Source organism: Peromyscus eremicus, chromosome 1, assembly GCF_949786415.1.
Source record: "Peromyscus eremicus chromosome 1, PerEre_H2_v1, whole genome shotgun sequence".
Lineage (NCBI taxonomy): Eukaryota > Metazoa > Chordata > Mammalia > Rodentia > Cricetidae > Peromyscus > Peromyscus eremicus.
The window spans coordinates 27,488,795-27,506,222 of NC_081416.1; the positions used below are offsets into that span (position 1 = coordinate 27,488,795).

General features: G+C 36.1%; 1 protein-coding gene across 1 annotated transcript in view; it reads right to left on the reverse strand.

The window, feature by feature from the left end:
* Kif20b (kinesin family member 20B) overlaps nucleotides 1-17,428 on the reverse strand; it is a 70,634-nt gene that overhangs the window by 39,781 nt on the left and 13,425 nt on the right. Inside the window, exons 7-17 of the mRNA XM_059258815.1 lie at nucleotides 14,392-14,428; nucleotides 13,725-13,949; nucleotides 13,089-13,200; nucleotides 11,989-12,060; nucleotides 11,754-11,900; nucleotides 10,748-10,910; nucleotides 9,606-9,890; nucleotides 6,747-6,886; nucleotides 6,429-6,567; nucleotides 4,927-5,155; nucleotides 3,556-3,590 (exon numbers count right to left, since the gene is read on the reverse strand). Coding sequence (XP_059114798.1) covers nucleotides 3,556-3,590; nucleotides 4,927-5,155; nucleotides 6,429-6,567; nucleotides 6,747-6,886; nucleotides 9,606-9,890; nucleotides 10,748-10,910; nucleotides 11,754-11,900; nucleotides 11,989-12,060; nucleotides 13,089-13,200; nucleotides 13,725-13,949; nucleotides 14,392-14,428 — 1,584 coding nt within the window. The remainder of the gene's footprint in view (nucleotides 1-3,555; nucleotides 3,591-4,926; nucleotides 5,156-6,428; nucleotides 6,568-6,746; nucleotides 6,887-9,605; nucleotides 9,891-10,747; nucleotides 10,911-11,753; nucleotides 11,901-11,988; nucleotides 12,061-13,088; nucleotides 13,201-13,724; nucleotides 13,950-14,391; nucleotides 14,429-17,428) is intronic.

Consider the following 17,428-nt stretch of genomic DNA (forward strand, 5'->3'; position numbering starts at 1 on the left):
ATCAGTTCTAATGCAAAAGCTACAACAAACACCAGAACTACTCATATTACCTATCTTTTGTGTGTGTGTGTGTGTGTGTGTGTGTGTGTGTGTTTTCTGAGACAGGGTTTCTCTGTGTAACTTTGGAGCCTGTCCTGGAACTCACTCTGTAGCCCAGGCTGGCCTCAAACTCACAGAGATCTGCCTGCCTCTGCCTCCCAAGTGCTGGGATTAAAGGCGTGCGCCACCACCGCCCGGCTCATATTACCTCTCATCGGTCTATTCTCATCATTGGTCTGTTCTCAAACTTGATGAAACACTTTGCAAATTGTTTAAGTTTCACCCTAAAATAACTAAGGACTCTGCCAACAGAAAGCACTTAGAAATAAATACACTAAAGTCACACTCAAAACATTATGTGCTTCAGATGCAATGGGAAAAGCTTATATTGCCAGCTACTTAGGGGAAAGTAGGAAGACTGCTCCAGTACATAAGTTCAAGACCAGCTGGTCAACATAGTGAGACCTTGTCTTTAAATAAATAAATTAAACAAACACACAAAACCTAAAGAGCAAAGTGTGCTCTGAAATGAAATATTAACAGAATACTACACACATATACTTTTATTAATCTATTGCCAGTAACCTAGCATGGTAATTGGTAGATGGTAGTTTTTGCCTGAAAGAAATCAGTTTGGGTTTCTCATCCTTATGCTTCCACCTTATTAAACGGGGTTATTTCCCTCAGAACAGGCTCAAAAGTCAGAAAAACAGAGTAACATATTAAATACTTAAAGAATAGACAACTACAAGGTATAATACAGAGTGAGGCACCCTTGCCCATATATCAAAATATTAAAGGCCACACAGCCTGGAGTACGCCTCAGTGGTAGAATGTGTGCCTAACATGTGTGAGGTTCTGGGTTCCAGCCTTAAAAATAAAGTAACACCTCATGTTCAGATAATCCGGGGAATGGTGACAGGCACTGAATATACCTTTCTGTCAAGATACAAAGAAGTCTGACCAGTCACCTTGCAATGTCATTCTTGCATGTTATGATCATTGAAAACATATATGTATAGGTGTTTTGACTACATGTACATCTGTACATCACATGAGTGACTGATGCTGGCAAAGGTCAGCAGAAAGCATCAGATCTCCTGAAACTGGAGTTATGGATGGTTGTGAGCTGCCATGTGAGTGCGGGGCACCAAGCCAAAGCCCTCTGAGAGCAACAAGTACTCTATACCACTAAGCCAACTTTTCTGTCCCCTAGAAAATCATTTTAAAGAAACCAGACACTCTTGGCTATTAGTTTACTCTACATATTATGGTATTATCCTATATTAACACTCCTATAATAGAAAACAATTTAAAGAGGTTTTAATTAAAAAGTAAAAAAAAAATTAAAAAATTTAGGGCCAGCAAGATAGCTCAGCAAGCTCTTGCCACCAAGCCTAATAATCTGAGTTCGCTCTCTGGGACCATGGGTGGTGGAGTGGTAGAACTGACTACTCCTGCATGTTGTCCTCTGACCTCTGCATTTATACCTTAGCACACACAGGTGCACACAAGTATGTACACAGACACACAAGACAGGACTGTTGCTTATTGGCTTGCTCCTTGATAGCTTGCTCAGCTTGATTTCTTATACAACCTAGGACCACCTGCCAAGGGGTAGCATTACCTGCTAATGGGATGGGCCCTTCCACACTAATTATTAATCAAAGAAATGCCTCACAGGTTTGCTCACAGGCTAATCTGGTGGGGATATTTTCTCAACTGAGCTTCCTCTTCAGAAATAATTCTAATATATGTTAAGTTGCTAATTGATAATGCTGGTTGGTACTGAGTCACAGGAACAAAACATGAAATTAACCAGAATTAGTTTCTTTTCCTCAAGCACTTGCTTTTACTATGTATGTATTGCTATTGTTCATGTGTTTAATACAAGGATGTTTTCTTTCAGAAGTTATATACTATGATCTTTAGCATCTCTGAAGATTTTTAGCATCTCATAAATACAATTTCATATTCAGTTGGTTCAGGTAAAGATGATACATTTACTCTTTAATCCTTTGAAAATTGCACTGTGGGGGGCGGGGGTGGGGGGTGGGTTTATACACATAAAGGAAAGAGAATAAATACAGGAGATTAGTTAAGAGGAAACCAGAACATCCCCGCCAATCTTCCTGGGTTTAAATCTTTGCTCCTCCATCTTCAACTATGTTATTCTACACAAGTAATTTAGCTCTAGGGGAAAAAAAGACAGGCAGGCACACTGCAGAAACCAGTATTTCAGCACTTGGTAGGTGAAGGAAGGATGATATAATGTTCAAGTCCTGGGCTATATGGCAAATTAGAGGCCAGTCTGAGCTATGAGAGACCAGATCTCAAAAAAAAAAAAAAAAAAAAAAAAAAAAAAAAAAACCAATATATATATATATATATATATATATATATATATATATATATATATATGTATAAAGTTAAAAGAATGCCCGGAATACAGGGGCTTTATTTTCAATTTTATGTCAAGTAATATCATTTTAAACTATAACTATTTGAAAATAGTACTGAACTACTAGAAAAATAAAAAAGGAATTGTGTATACTCACTGTAATGTCTGCAAAGTATATTGTTTTGACTATTTCTTCAAATATGGTTATATCTAATCATATCTTAAAATATTTTGCTATTTAGAAGAATAATTTTAAGTTAAATCAAAAGACCTATGTCAAAGCCGGGTAGGAAAAGTAGCAAATCCTGAGATTAAGTTCACTTTAAGGTTCATACATACTTGCAATCTTGTCTGTAGACCTGTAAGTATCAAATCCACCTAAACCCAGGAGGGTTGACTATCTGATCTGGAGTTAACAGGGTTGGCCCATCCTACAGAAACAGCCTCTGGTCACAGACTGCACAATGCTCAGTCCACTCAACATTTTAAAACACACGGCAATTTAAGATAAACAATAAACACAGTTTATACATCAAATCAACATCATGCACTACTAAAAGAATATAACCTAGTATATGGTGACAGAATGAAATCCAAGATTGTCCAATAAGAACAAAAGACAAAATCCCATTTGTACAACATTTTAAAGAATGGAAGTTCTATTTATGCATAAATCTAGAAAACTTGATGCTTTTTATTGACCATCATTTAAAAAATGGTATACAGATGAAGTCACTGTTGATTTGCTTTTAAACATTTATTTTTATTGTACGTGTGTGCGTGTGTGCATGTGTGTGTATGTGTGTGCGTGTGCGCGTGCGCGTGTGCGTGTGCGTGTGTGTGTGTGTGTATGCTCATGCACATGCAGGTACCCTGAAGCCAGAGGCTTTGAGTTCTCTGGAACTTGAGCCGCAGGCAGTGGTGGGCCATCTGATGTGGGTGCTGGCAAATGAACATAATTCATTCTGAACTACTGGCCTCTCTCTCCAGCTCCGACATCTGCATTCTTTGCACCACCTTCATTTAAAATATTTTTTAAATAAGCAGATAGCCATAATTTATGCCCCTTCAATACTCATTAAATTCGTACCAAGACAAAGTAAAGCTTACATTACCTTACTTGATGTCTTGGGCACTTGAACCAAAGAGTCTGATTCTGTGAAGATAATAAAAAGAGCATTGAATGAAACATAGGCTATGAAATTACATTAAATTCAGGAAAAGAATTTTGACAGTGCTAATATTAAATTACAAGATCATGTTTCAGGAAGAGCCACTTTCAAACCTTCGAGCAAACTGATGGGTATAAGCTAAATCGTAGAAACACAGTAGTGTCATATACAATTAGGTAGTGCCTATCTGGTCCACTCTATAAGACACCACTGACTTGTTATTTTTAACCTCTGTTCTTTCACACAGTAAAGAGTAGAGCACTTCACCTCTCTTAAAACCTAGATGCTGCAAACTTGGGTGTGTGTTTTCCCCCTTAGAGATCAAATGAAATACTAGTTCCAAAGACTATTTTAAACCATTCCACAGACATTATCCCACTCCAACTATTATTGTACGTAAAGATTCCATGAAAATAAATAAAAAAACAAATTTAACTCCTTTACAATTGTCTTTAAGATTTCTTATAAAGTTAAGACTCTTAGTTCTGGGTTGATTTTCTGTTTGTTTGTTCTCATTTTGAAAAGTCTTCTGTAATATACTGACCTAAAAGCAAAGAAATGTTTAAAAACTATTTATTTAGTTGTTTTTATTTCATGTGTATGCGCACGCATGCACCCACATGCACATGTGGGCCGTGTACACCTGCATACCTGAAGAAGACAGAAGTCAGCCTCAAGTGTCCATCCGTAGTCATTGTCCACCTTGTTCTTTTTGACACAGTCTCTACCTGAGACTTGCGCTCAATTAAGCTAGGCTGGCTAGTCACAAGGTCCAAGGACCTGTCTCTGTCCACATCCCCAGCACTAGGATTACAAACACATGCCACCACACCAAGCTTGTTTGTACAGGGTCTGGGAATCAAACTCGGGTCTTTATGCTTACTACAAGGCACCAACTTTACCCAGCCATCTGCCAGCCCTAAAAAATATTTTTAGACCAGATGTGGTGATACACATCTTTAATCCCAAAACTCGGGAAGCAGAGACGGGCAGATCTCTGTGATTTTGAGGCTAGCCTGGTCTACAAAGTGAGTTCTAGGACAGCTAGGGCTGTTATACAGTGAAATCCTGTCTTGAAAAAAAAAACAAAACATACATGTGTGTATAAATACATATATATATATATACATACACATATATACATAAATATGTATTTTTTTGTAGTAAATCACAATACAAATGGTAAAAATGTTAAGATTTGTTACGTAGCTTAAAACATTTTCTAGTCGCTAAGGTAAAAAAGTTGCATAAATCTCTATACTCCAGTTTTTCTGTGTTTATGAAATCTAAATAAGGGTAAAATCATGCACTTACCACTCTCTCCATTTTTTAGCTCTTCTTGGGCTTTAATTAATTCTTCTTTAGTTTGAGCTAACTCCGCTTTAACTTGATTAAACTTTAGCTGCAAACAAGCAATAGCTTCCTGGGGATCAGCAAGAGATGTAATATATAAATGAGCAAGTTCAGCCTGTTTCTTAATATCAGTGACATCATCTTGAAGAGAATCAATAATATCTTCAACTCCTACATAATTACGAGCTCCCTAAAAATAGCAAAAACCACATGTCTAACATTAACAGTGGACTTCATTACATGTGGTAATATTTTAAACAGTTTACAAACAGCAAAAATTCACAACTTAATATTCTTTAAATTACATGAAACCTCCCAATTATACAAAATTTGTGTTTCAGTATTCAATTTCTAAAATATAAAACATGAAGGTTGTTTCCTCAGGAATATATCATAAATCTTATTAAGTTATTACAGAACAATTTTGATTACCTAGTTCAAGTCTACCTTGAATCACATTTGACTCTTATGTGGCATTTTACAGTGACCCAAGAAAGTAGCCTCCATTCTCACGCTGAAGTCCACATTAGAAACCATGCACATGTCACAACACGATAGGATGACAGTGAGAGCCTGGAGATCTTTCTCCCAGACCACTGAATCCAGTGGCTCAGAAACAAAGCACATACCCAAAGAAAGCCAAAACAATCCCTCCAGAAAGCCTCATCAACTTCAGTGGGAGCAGCAATCAATTTTCCTTGAGGTAAACAACAGTCCTTTATAACAAAGGCAAACCTTTTCATATAGAAATAAATCTTTCTGTTTTGATCAGAACAATTAAGTAAGTAACCCTTTAAGGGCTCCTTTACATTTTTAATTTTTCTTGATAAATTGTAAGACATTTCTGAAAATAGTATTCTGTAATCCAACAAACAAAAATGACTGCCTCTGCCTACAAGCAATACAACGACTCAAGAAAAACTGAAATGGAAACAAATGCCAAAAAAAAAAAAACCTTTTCCAAAACCAAAAGTCTCTTTTAAACTGTTTGTGTCTAACAAGGTGGCACACACTTGTCATCTCAGTACTCAGGAAGCCAAGGCAGGAAGATTGGAACTCCAAACCAGCTTGGACTAAATAGTGAGGCCCTGTCTCGGAAATACAACCCAAAAACACCACCTATTATCTATGAATTTCCAATAATACATGCCTCACTACAATAAAATCACGTAGCCAGGCGGTGGTGGCGCATGCCTTTAATCCCAGCACTCGGGAGGCAGAGCCAGGCAGATCTCTGTGAGTTCGAGGCCAGCCTGGTCTACCAAGTGAGTTCCAGGAAAGGCACAAAGCTACACAGAGAAACCCTGTCTCGAAAAACCAAAAAAAAAAAAAAAAAAATGTAGTACTGTTTTGATTTTAAACATTATTATTTCATAACATTAAAACTTCTCATAATTGATATGGATATTAAATCTTGGTACCAAAAACTTCACCGGCTATTTTTAATATTTTCATTAACATACTTCAGTTTCAACTTTCATGGCACAAATTCTATTTGTTGGTTCATCTTGGGTGTCACATTTTCCAACCAAATCTTTGAAGATTGCCAGGCGACGTTCAGCATTTTCTTCTAACGCCTCTCGTTCCTGAAGAAGTGTCTCCCTTTAAAACATAAATTAATTCTATTAAGAGAGCAATTTAAATAGTCATGTGTAATGTCTTTCTAAAGAAGTCATCACATTCAGAAGTCACATAATGTAACTTAAGAAATGGCTATAAAACAAACAAACAGACAAAAAGATAAATCTCAATTCCTACCAGGCCATGAAAAAGTAACTTACTTAAAATCGGCTTCCCGTTGAGTCCAATACTGAGTGAACTCCTGAGTAACTTCTTCTCGGATTTTAAATTCCAATGTTAACTTTTCCTTCTTTTCATTTATTAGTCTTTTTTTCAAGTCTTCTATTAAATCCAACAGTTTCTAAAATAAGCACACATACTTCATTGGAAAAAGTAAGGTCCAAGAGAAATAGAGACTGTTCAAAGATAGCTATTATAGTTTAGTCAATTATAAACTTGCCCTTTTTAATGGTGCTAATAGTCTTACTGAAAATTAAACAACTATAGAGATTCCTTAACTTGAAAAATCAAGTGTGCCTCTCCACCTTTTATAAACAAACCTATACAAAGAAAAAATCTTAAAGAGAGATCTGTCTAGTTAACTAAACATGTACTATAAAAATTTGAATATTTATTATCCACTAAAAACTGTTTATAGTAGAGTTATGTTTTATTTCATTTTATCTACACAACTCCATGAGCTTGATAGTACCACATTTCATAAGCAGGGAACATAAGGACCAATCTATAGGAAATGCTAAAGGCTGGGTTAGTGTCCTATCCACTGGGTATGGTAATAATCCATAACTTTAATCCTAGTACTCAAAAGGAAGCGATAGGCGGATCTCTGTAAATTCCAGGCCAGACTAGGATACAGTGAGACTGTATATAAAAGCAGAAGTGTCGTATTGGGGAAAGGGATATGACTCACCGTGGCACAAACTCACACTCACACATATTACAAACACACACACACACACACACACACACACACACACACACACACAGTCATAATGACACATACTCTACAGAGTGTTCTGTCAAAATCTGAATCCCTAATATGGTACAGAGCAGAGAAACTGCTACAAATGTCTACTTTCCAACATTTCTAAGACACATATTGAATAATTTTATCTTCTTAGACTTTTTACTATACATACATATATATATATACACACACATACATACATATGTGTGTACATGTATAGTAAAAAGATACAAAGATTGAAAACATATATGATAATATGATCTATTAGCAGTTAACTATTAACATGTCAGGTACAAATTCACAAGAAAATAAGTTACAGCATTAAGAAAAACACCCTGGTATTCTTAAAGGTTTGAGATTTATGTTCTCAACAACAAACTATTAAACTCTCAAAATTTATCGATTTTTCATTGTCTCAACTTTATATTTGAAAATGAATTCTATCAAGAACTAACTGTGAGAAAATATTTACCATAGCCCAGGTTTCTGGCTGGAAGAATGCTAATTACCTTGTATATTTTTGTGGCAGTAATAAGAAACTGTAAAAAACAAAAAGCCAATTCAAGGGATTGCATCAATTATGTTACTTTCATAGAACAAGCATCAAATAGTAACTAATGATGGAGAAATATTGTAGACATAGAATTCTGCATAAATGTAATACCTCTGAGAAGTGGGTTTATATGTATATACACTTGCATGTGAGCACAAGCATGTTGTGCATATGTATGTGTATGCATATGAACATGACTGGACAACACAGGTATCATTTCTGCTAAAATGTTATCCACTCTGCTTTGTGATACATGGTCTTTTCATTGGCCTGGAGCTCACTTATTAGGTTAAGCTGGCAACCCAACAAACCCAAAGATCCATCTGTCTTCTCCTCCCCAGAACTGGGATTACAAAATGTACCACCATGCTAGGCTCTTTCTTTTCGTTTTTAATGCCTTCTGGAGATGACTCAGCAGGTAAATTTGCTTGATGACCAGCCTGCAACCTGAGTTCATCCTCCAGAACCCACATGCTGGAAGAAGAGGGCTGACTGTCACGAGCTGTCTTCTGACTTACACATGTGGTGACACATACCCACTTTTCCAAGCCAACACGCAGGCATGCATGCACACACAAAAAATAAAAATCATTTTTAAAGAAATAGAACTCTCTAGTACAAGGTAGATGTTTTAAATACTAATACTTAAGATTGCAAACTAACTCTGGTAGAATATACTAAAATCATGTGATGAAAAGATATTAAGGAACAAGACACTTACATAGTTTAAAGATATGACCCCAGTAAATAATACATTTTTAGAATAAGAAGAGATCTAGAATACTATGCCTTAACCAAATGAGCAAGCCATTTCCAAAAATGGAGAAACTAGATATAACATACTTCCTCCAATGAAATCCATAACTTCACCTGTGAGATATACTTACCACAGGTTTAAACATGAGGAGAATCCAGATAAATCTAGAGTGGAGGTATTCTACAAGACAAGTTGCCTGTACTCCTTTGGAAGTCAATGCTGCAAAATGGTTATGTGATCACAAAAAAAAAAAATCTTTCCCTGTTCTTACAAACTACATGTTGAGCACATATAAAACCTTGAATTCATTCGCCAGCACTAGCTTAGAAAGAAAAACTGAGTGTGGCTGAGTGCACCTGTAACATCTTCACATGGGAGACAGAAGCAAGAGGATGATGGCAATTCTAAGGGCAGAGTGGTCAATCATGCATGCTCTAAGCCAGTCAGGGCGCCATAGCAAGACCCTATCTCAAAATCCAAATCAGAGGGGTTGACTGAAATACTTATTTGTAAAATATCATCATGTACTCATTTTGAATTAAAATCCCAGGCACCCAAATGAGAAGCCAAGCACAGCAGAGGTGGAAAGACAGGCAGATCCTTGGAAGTAAAGAATCTGGGCCACAACGTTGTTCTCTGACCACCCCCACACCACATCTGATATTGATCTCTGACCTCTGCATACACACACTCACACGCTCACTAACACACACAAAGAGGAGAGGGGCGAAGCCTAACTTCAGAAAACTAAGCCAAGCAAGCAGAGAGTCCTTAAGGCATACCTTGTTCTTGTGACTGCAGAAGACTCTACATTCCTCTAACGTTTTATCTATATCTTCATCAGTAAGTTCAGTTTCCATGTTTTGTGTTTCTTCGGTTTTTTCTAAATCCTCAACCAAATCTTCATTTTCAACCACATCTTCTAGACTATTTTCCCATGAAACAGTGGCTCTTTTTACATTTAGTATTTTACCATCCAAATTATTGTCTAATGATACATCTTGAGAAGATTTGATGGACCCAAAAGATTTCTCCTGAGAAGAACTTAAAGTATCTGGAACATACACCTGTCAAAATATCCAGTGTGGCTTTTACAAGGGGAAAGGCAAGAACTTTTTAACTGGAAGTAATTTTTTTGAGACAGGTTCTCACTGTGTAGCTCCAGCCTGCCTGGAACTCAGAGACCACCTGCCTCTGCCACCTAAGTGCTGGGGTCAAAGGTACCACCTCACAGAACCTAACAAAAACAACTTTGAAAATTAGTCAAATTGTAGCGTTTATCTAATTACCCCTTTATCAATAAAAACTTGGGAGTCAGATATTGGGGTAAGAACGTGAACACAGAAGCAGTAACCTCTCTTTCTATGCAAATAAACATTTAAAAAAAGAAATTAGCATTGCTAAATGCACTTTCCAGGAAGAAAAGTCTACTTTGCATGCAATCTACAGATCAACATGCCTTCTTGCATTCTTCATATCATCACTCACAAGCCAGATGAATAGCAGAGTGGACAATTCATTCCAAAATTACCATGAATCTATAATCTAAGTTTATACTTAATATTTAGCATTAAATATCATTTTACTCCTTTTGGTAACAACATTCAATTTTTTTCTATGTCATTCTAGTTAGTTAAACAATTACAATTTTATCTTCAAATATCTCCTAGGCTTAGAGTAGCAGACACAAAATATTACTTATTTCACAGAATCATTGCCCAGCACAAACTTATAGTTTCACACTGAAGAAGCAAAGGCAGGGGGATGCTGCAATCGCAAGGCCAGGCTAGACTACAGAGAGCCTATCTCAAAAAATAAAAGGCAAAGCAAACAAGACAAAACCCAAACATGTGTTCTTTCAAGGAAAAATGGTGAATATTCTCTGAGATATTCATAAATTTAGCAGCAATCCAAATACATTTACCTTTTGTGCAATGGTTGAGAACTTCAATACATTGAGTGTTTCGTCATAGGCAGAACGACACTGACTAATATTGATGATCATACATATTTTCCCTTTGCCATTGAAAAAACTTTGGAAATAGTGAGTCAGTTTACTTTCCCGGAAAGGCACATGCTGTTGAAACCTACAGGAAAATTTGAAAACACAGCAAGTTAAAATAAATTTCATGTAAGGTTAGGAATAAGGCTCAGTATTAGAGCTCTTGCCTAGAATGTGCCAGACCCCAAAACAGACTACCAGTACTAAAGAAACAAATACTTTAGTTGGGTTGCTAATAAAATTTGTTTAAATACTTTCCCTTGTAATAGTCTTTCTCTGTTTTAAGAAATACTGCTAAGGATAACACAATAATCTACTAGACACAATATTTTAAAAAAAAAAATCACATTTAACTGAACTGTATCCCCCATAATATAGTACTTCTAAGGCACATATCATAAAATACCTTAACTAAAGTTGTGAAGGCTAATTAATCTATCATTTAATCAGCTTAAAAAGGTAACAAATGCAGTAGACTGTCACATCTACAAGAATGCACATAATATATTACTAAAGAATAAAGTAGTTACAGGGCTAGGGTGTAGCTCAGCTGACAGAGTGGTTACCTAGCATACACACAAGTTCACTCTAAAGCATCACATGAAGAGGTGCATATCTGCAATCCCACTTGGGAAGAGGAAGCAGGAGGATCACATGTTCAGGGCCATCCTCAGTACACACTGAGTTCAAGGCTAGCCTGGGCTACGTGAGACCATGTCTCAAAAACACAGACACCAAGAAGTTTGAGACACTAAATCAGCATCACAGAGACATGCTTTCTAGAGCATCAGTTTACATCTGCTATGGAAAATAATCATACAGTCTTTGTGTAAGAGACAGGTTTTCAAAAAGTATTTTCTAAAGAAAACAAAGTTAAAAATTTAAAGATTTTCATATTTAATGACAAATAATGACTAATGACACTTACTTAGACTTCTCACTGTTCTTCAAAACATTGATACACTTTCCCAGAGTCAATAAAGAAGTGTTGATATTCCCAGCCTCTCTTAATCGTTCACCTTCATTTTGTGTCTTCATGCTTCGTTCTGAACCAGCAAGATCACATAAAGACAATCTAAATCAACCCCCCAACAAAAAAACGTTACTGTAAAATTTTTCAAAATATCTCAAAATAACTACAATTTAAAGAACGTTCAACTTACTCACTAACTCGAGTTACGCGAGGCATTTCAGAATCTTCTATCTGTAATATTCTAATAGTGAATATGCTGTGACTAAAAGAAAGAACAAGATCAAGTATATCACTCCATTTCAATGCATGCATTCTACAGAAGACAAGCAACTAAATGGACTTCTTTATACAATTTAATGTATCTTCTACCAGGGATACATTTTGCAACTAGCTGCCAGATATGCCAACCCCCTACTCCACTGTCACCTACACTTGCCCAACTGTCTAACGTCACCTTATTACTAGTCAAACCCCAAATCCCTTACACCTTCCCCTCTTAGCACTCCAATTTCTATTAATAAAAGCATGGTAATAAAGACTCAATATGCAGCTACTCATAAGGAGAAAGCAAAAAGATCTAAAGTTCAAGGCTAGCCTGTTTAAAAATAAAAAGTAAAAAGATGGCTGGAGATGGATGTAGGTCAGTAGTAGAGTGCCTGACTAGCATACATGAGACTCTGGGGTCAATCTCCAGGACTACGGAGGAAAATAAGAATTTCCATGCAGAGATCATACTATTAGTGAGAATGCTGTGGTGTACAGATACATTCTTTGAAAATATAAAAGCAAAGCATAATTCTGCCTATACATAGGCTGCTGTAGATCATATTACCCCCTCATGCCCATCTCACTGTAGATAGGGCTTTTCCTCAAGAGAAAGTATTTGAAGTATCTCCCTGCTAAAGCTTATTTTGTCTCCTCCCACATAATCCCACTCATCACAAACATTCTTCCTTAACCCTTTGAAAGTATGACCTGAATCATTTTTCAAATAGTATATACATATACATACAGAGAGAAAAGACTACCACTATAAGCAACTGGGAAAATAATCCAGGATGCTGACATAAAGGAAGAATAAAAATACCTCAAAAACATCCTGCAAATTAGGAAACGAAATGTCCAGACAAATAACTGTCTAGTACTTTATAGGTTAGAAGGCTATCATGTCTACAAATTCACAGTACATCTCAGAGAACCTACTGGTCACATCCATCTAAATTAGCTACTTCCATGTGCACAGAAGACTGTGGTTGTCTCAGGGATTGTACCCAGGGGTTCACTACTTACCTTCTACTAGAAGCATTGTTCAGTTTTGTAAAGGCAACACTCTGATGCTTCACTCCTAGCTTTAAAAGCCTGTATGCTTCTTTAGAATCAGATACCTGGATCCACTGCAGATCTTTAACAAATAAAGAAGATATGCACTAGTTTATAAAAATCTAACATCTGTGCTACAGTATAATCTTTGAAAAGTATTTTCCTTGTACCATATAAAATCTCTCCTAGATTGGTCACAAATCCTAGAGAGCCAACTAAGCTACTCCTTACTCCACCAGACATGTAAAGAAGAGGCTATAAAGACATTTAGTATTTAAGTTATGCAAGCTCACATGGAAGACTAGTAACAATTTACAGTTCCAACTACAAAGTAAAATAATAAGTATTGGAACACCCTGCATTTTATCACCAAGAATATAATTAACATTCAAGCAAACACAGTATCAAGCTAGAACCTCCTTATACTCAATTATATAAACATAACAAAAAAATATTTCCAAAGCATAAACTCATTTTCTTGATGCCAATAATGGATAAAAAATAGTAATTTAAAGAAACAAACTTCCTTTTTGTTACCTATAGCTATCACAAAATCTAGAAGTGAACTTTGAAACAATAAAATTAAAACAATGTTTGCTGATGTACCTTTTATAAAAGAATAACCCTTTACATCTTGGGAAAGGCGTAGCATCTTTCTCTTTTGGAACTTAGATGATACAGGAACAAACAAATCATAAATACTTTCATTGTAAATCTCAAAGAAAGAAACCCACACAGAATATTTTATATTATCCACATTCAGGCTAGACTGGTCACAATTGTTCATGGATTCTTCAAATTCTGGGATAGTCAAAGAGTTTGTTAAGCTTCCTATAACAAAAAAAAAAAAAAGCATAAAATTAAAACCTTGACTAAAAAAAATGAAACAAATATAGAACACGACTCTAAGAATCTTTAATCTCTTTACCATCTACATTAAAATATTTTAGGGAGCAAAAGAACAACTATTTGTGATAATCAAAGCTTAGTTTCTTTTAATTTTACTTCTTTTTGAAGAAGGAATCAAATACAAATTAATGCAAAAGACAAAGAAAAATAAAAACAATTCCCGAATTCAATATTAGAGTCAGAGAAAATACACCTGTGATAGTGAATCTAAATGAAACTTTACAGCTACTCACAGTTCATATAGCCTTGTAAAATTTTGTAGGAACTAAATCATCAAAAAACACTAGTAGTGATTTTGAAATTAAAACCTTTCAAATATATTTCATGATGAGCAAATTAACATAGGTGAGAAAAGAATCCTTACCACAAAGAATGTCATAACTGTCATTATGTATGGTAACCTAAAAAAGAAAGAGTAAAATTTAAAAACAGTTTTGTTAAATAACTAAGATATTAATTACCTATTCAACTAAGCCACCATCTAACTCATAATCTTTCAACTACTTAATTCAGTGATTCCTGCTTATAGCTTACTTCCTAGCTAAACAAAAGCATCTCATAAGTTTGGCAAAGTATCAAATATCTTGTTTTATATCTGCCAACCAGAAATAACTGCAAAAATATATAAATATGCCCACCTAATTATTTTTCCTACATTTAATTAATATTGTAAGTGCTTCTATGTATAAAGGTTACTCATACATAAAATAAAAAATAGAAGTCTTTAAAAAGATAGAGGTGAAGGATCTCACTGTTTTTCAGGCTGGCACCAAATACCTGGACTTAAGAAATCCACCTGCCTCAGGATCTGAAGAATCTTGGAACTACAGCACATGCTACCAGACCCAGCACATGACTACTCTTCTCAAAATCTTAAGGAAGGAAATCATTAATATTCTGAAAGTAATAATTAAAACAAATCAATAGCTTTTATATCTTTAACAGTAAAAATATCTGAAAACATAAAACCCAGAAAGACAAAAGATAAACTCATTTTAAAATTCTTTAAAACTAATAAGGTATTATCTTACATAACATATCATCCCTCCATAGCATACTCTGTGTTTTTCTATTTGTCAGTGTGTATTATGGTTTGAATGTTCCCACTATTATGTTGAAAAATAATCCCTATTGTGAATTAATAAGGGGTGACAGACCAGGCAGAATGGCTGACTCCTTTAATTTCAATACTGGCAGTTAGAGGCAGATCTTTGTGAGTTCAAGGCAATTCTGTCTGGTATACGCAGCAAGTTCCACGCCAGAGCTGTAGTGAGAACTCTGTCTCAATTTAGAGGGGGAAAAAAACGGGGTGATCAGAGCACAAGGGTTCTGACCTCACGGATTAATCTACTCATTAATCAGTGGATTAACAGGTTATCTCAGAAATTGGTGTGCTATATAAAAGCCTGTTTGGCTCTGTTCCTTGGATACACCCCTCCTGCCATGTGATGCCCTGGATCACCTTGAGACTCTGTACTAAGTCCCCATCAAGAAGTAGGCTCTTATAACTTCCTGTCTCCAGGGTGAGTGAAATGGTTCAGACAGTACAGGCACTTGCTGCTAAGTCTGGGGCCCTAACCTAGATCCTCACGACCCACATAGTGAAGAAAAGAGACTTAAGTTTTCCTACAACGTCGACAGACACACATACACAGACAGATACACACACACGTGCACACACGCCCACACATACACAAACATACACACACTCATATTTAACTTTTAAAAAAATTCCTAGATGCACTACTATGGACTATTGTAACTTTATAAACTACCAAGAACTATTTAGTTACAACAATTATAATAGTCTCCACAATGGCAATACCATATGACCTAAACATTTGAAGCATTGCTAGATCACATTGAATCAATAAAAATTTACATACTAAATGAATATTGAAAAACAAAGAAAGGCCAGCAAGATGGCTCAGCAGGTACAGCACTTACCACATAAACCAACAGCAGAAGGATATACTCAACTTTCCCAAGTTCTCCTCTGACCTCCACCCTTTTACCCTGGCACCTGTGTACCTGCATTCTCACATATGCATCAAACACATAAAAAAATGGTGTGTGTGTGTGTGTGTGTGTGTGTGTGTGTGTGTGTGTGTTATGTATTTAAAAAAAAAGAAAAATACACAAGAAAGTCAACAGCAGTTTGGGAAATTTATAAGCCATTAATAATGCATTTAGCTTATTTTGTGTTTTGCTTGATAGCTGTTTCATATATACTATGCTAGCATTCTACCATCACGCTAAATCTCCAGCCCTTATGACTTATTTTAACAAATGAGTTCTTAAAAATAAAAGGAACAAATCAAATGGCAAAGAACACCTGAAAATTCAAAGGAAAAATTTTAAGATTACCTAATCACCTATTTATAAAGAAACATAAGCTAAGGCTGAGTTGAGACCATTGTTCAAGTGACTACCTGCAGACTAGTAAATAGCTCTCCAGGCCAAGTGTTGGGGCACATGCTTGTAATTCCAGCAACACGAAGCTAAGGCAGGAAGACTGAGAGTTGAGGGCAAGCCAAGGCTACATAGTAAATTTGTGTCCACAGAAGGAAAAGAAAGTGCTCACTGTTAAACTCAGTTTGGAGAAGCAAAGGAAATATATTTGAAATAGAATATCCCCTTGCTGAAGTTCATCAATATGAAATTAGTATTTTTAAGCTGATTTTTCTAAAGGAAGTTAAGTTAAACACACGAACCTGACTGCTAATAGACACCAATTATTTAGAGCATTAAGACTGTGGAATATTCCTTTACACTGTGTGAATATATGTCGCTGTGATTGGTTTAATAAAGAAGCTGGCTGACCAATAGCTTAACAGGATAAGGTTAGGTAAGAGAGCTAAATTGAGAATGTTGGGAAGAGGGAATCTGAAGAGTAGCAGCAGACTCAGAGAAAATCAAGATGGACATGCTGCTGTACTGAGAAAAGATACCAAACCACATGGCAAAGAACAGATAAAAATATGGGTTAATAGAAAAATGTAAGAGTTAGCTAGTAACAAGCCTGAGCTATTGGCCGGGCATTTATAATTAATATTAAGCCTTCACGTCTGTTATTTGGGAACTGGAGGGAGGGAAAGAAAAGTCCTCCTACAAATGGTGCCCAACGTCCAGGGCCACATAGATCCACATAAAGCCTGAGAAAGCTTCAAAAAGGTTCTAAATGCACAGAAACAGAGTCAAATTTGGTTTCCTAGTCTAGTGTGTCTCATGCCAGGCTGCAGTACCAAGACGCATCTCCCAGCAGCTGCCTGCAGAAGAGCCAGCTGCCAACCACCAGGCACTACTGCCATGCACTAAGCCAAGCTACACCTACGGCAGCTGACATAGCAGTTTGAGATTTGTCTCATGCAATCAAAAAGCATTTACAGATACACAGTAAA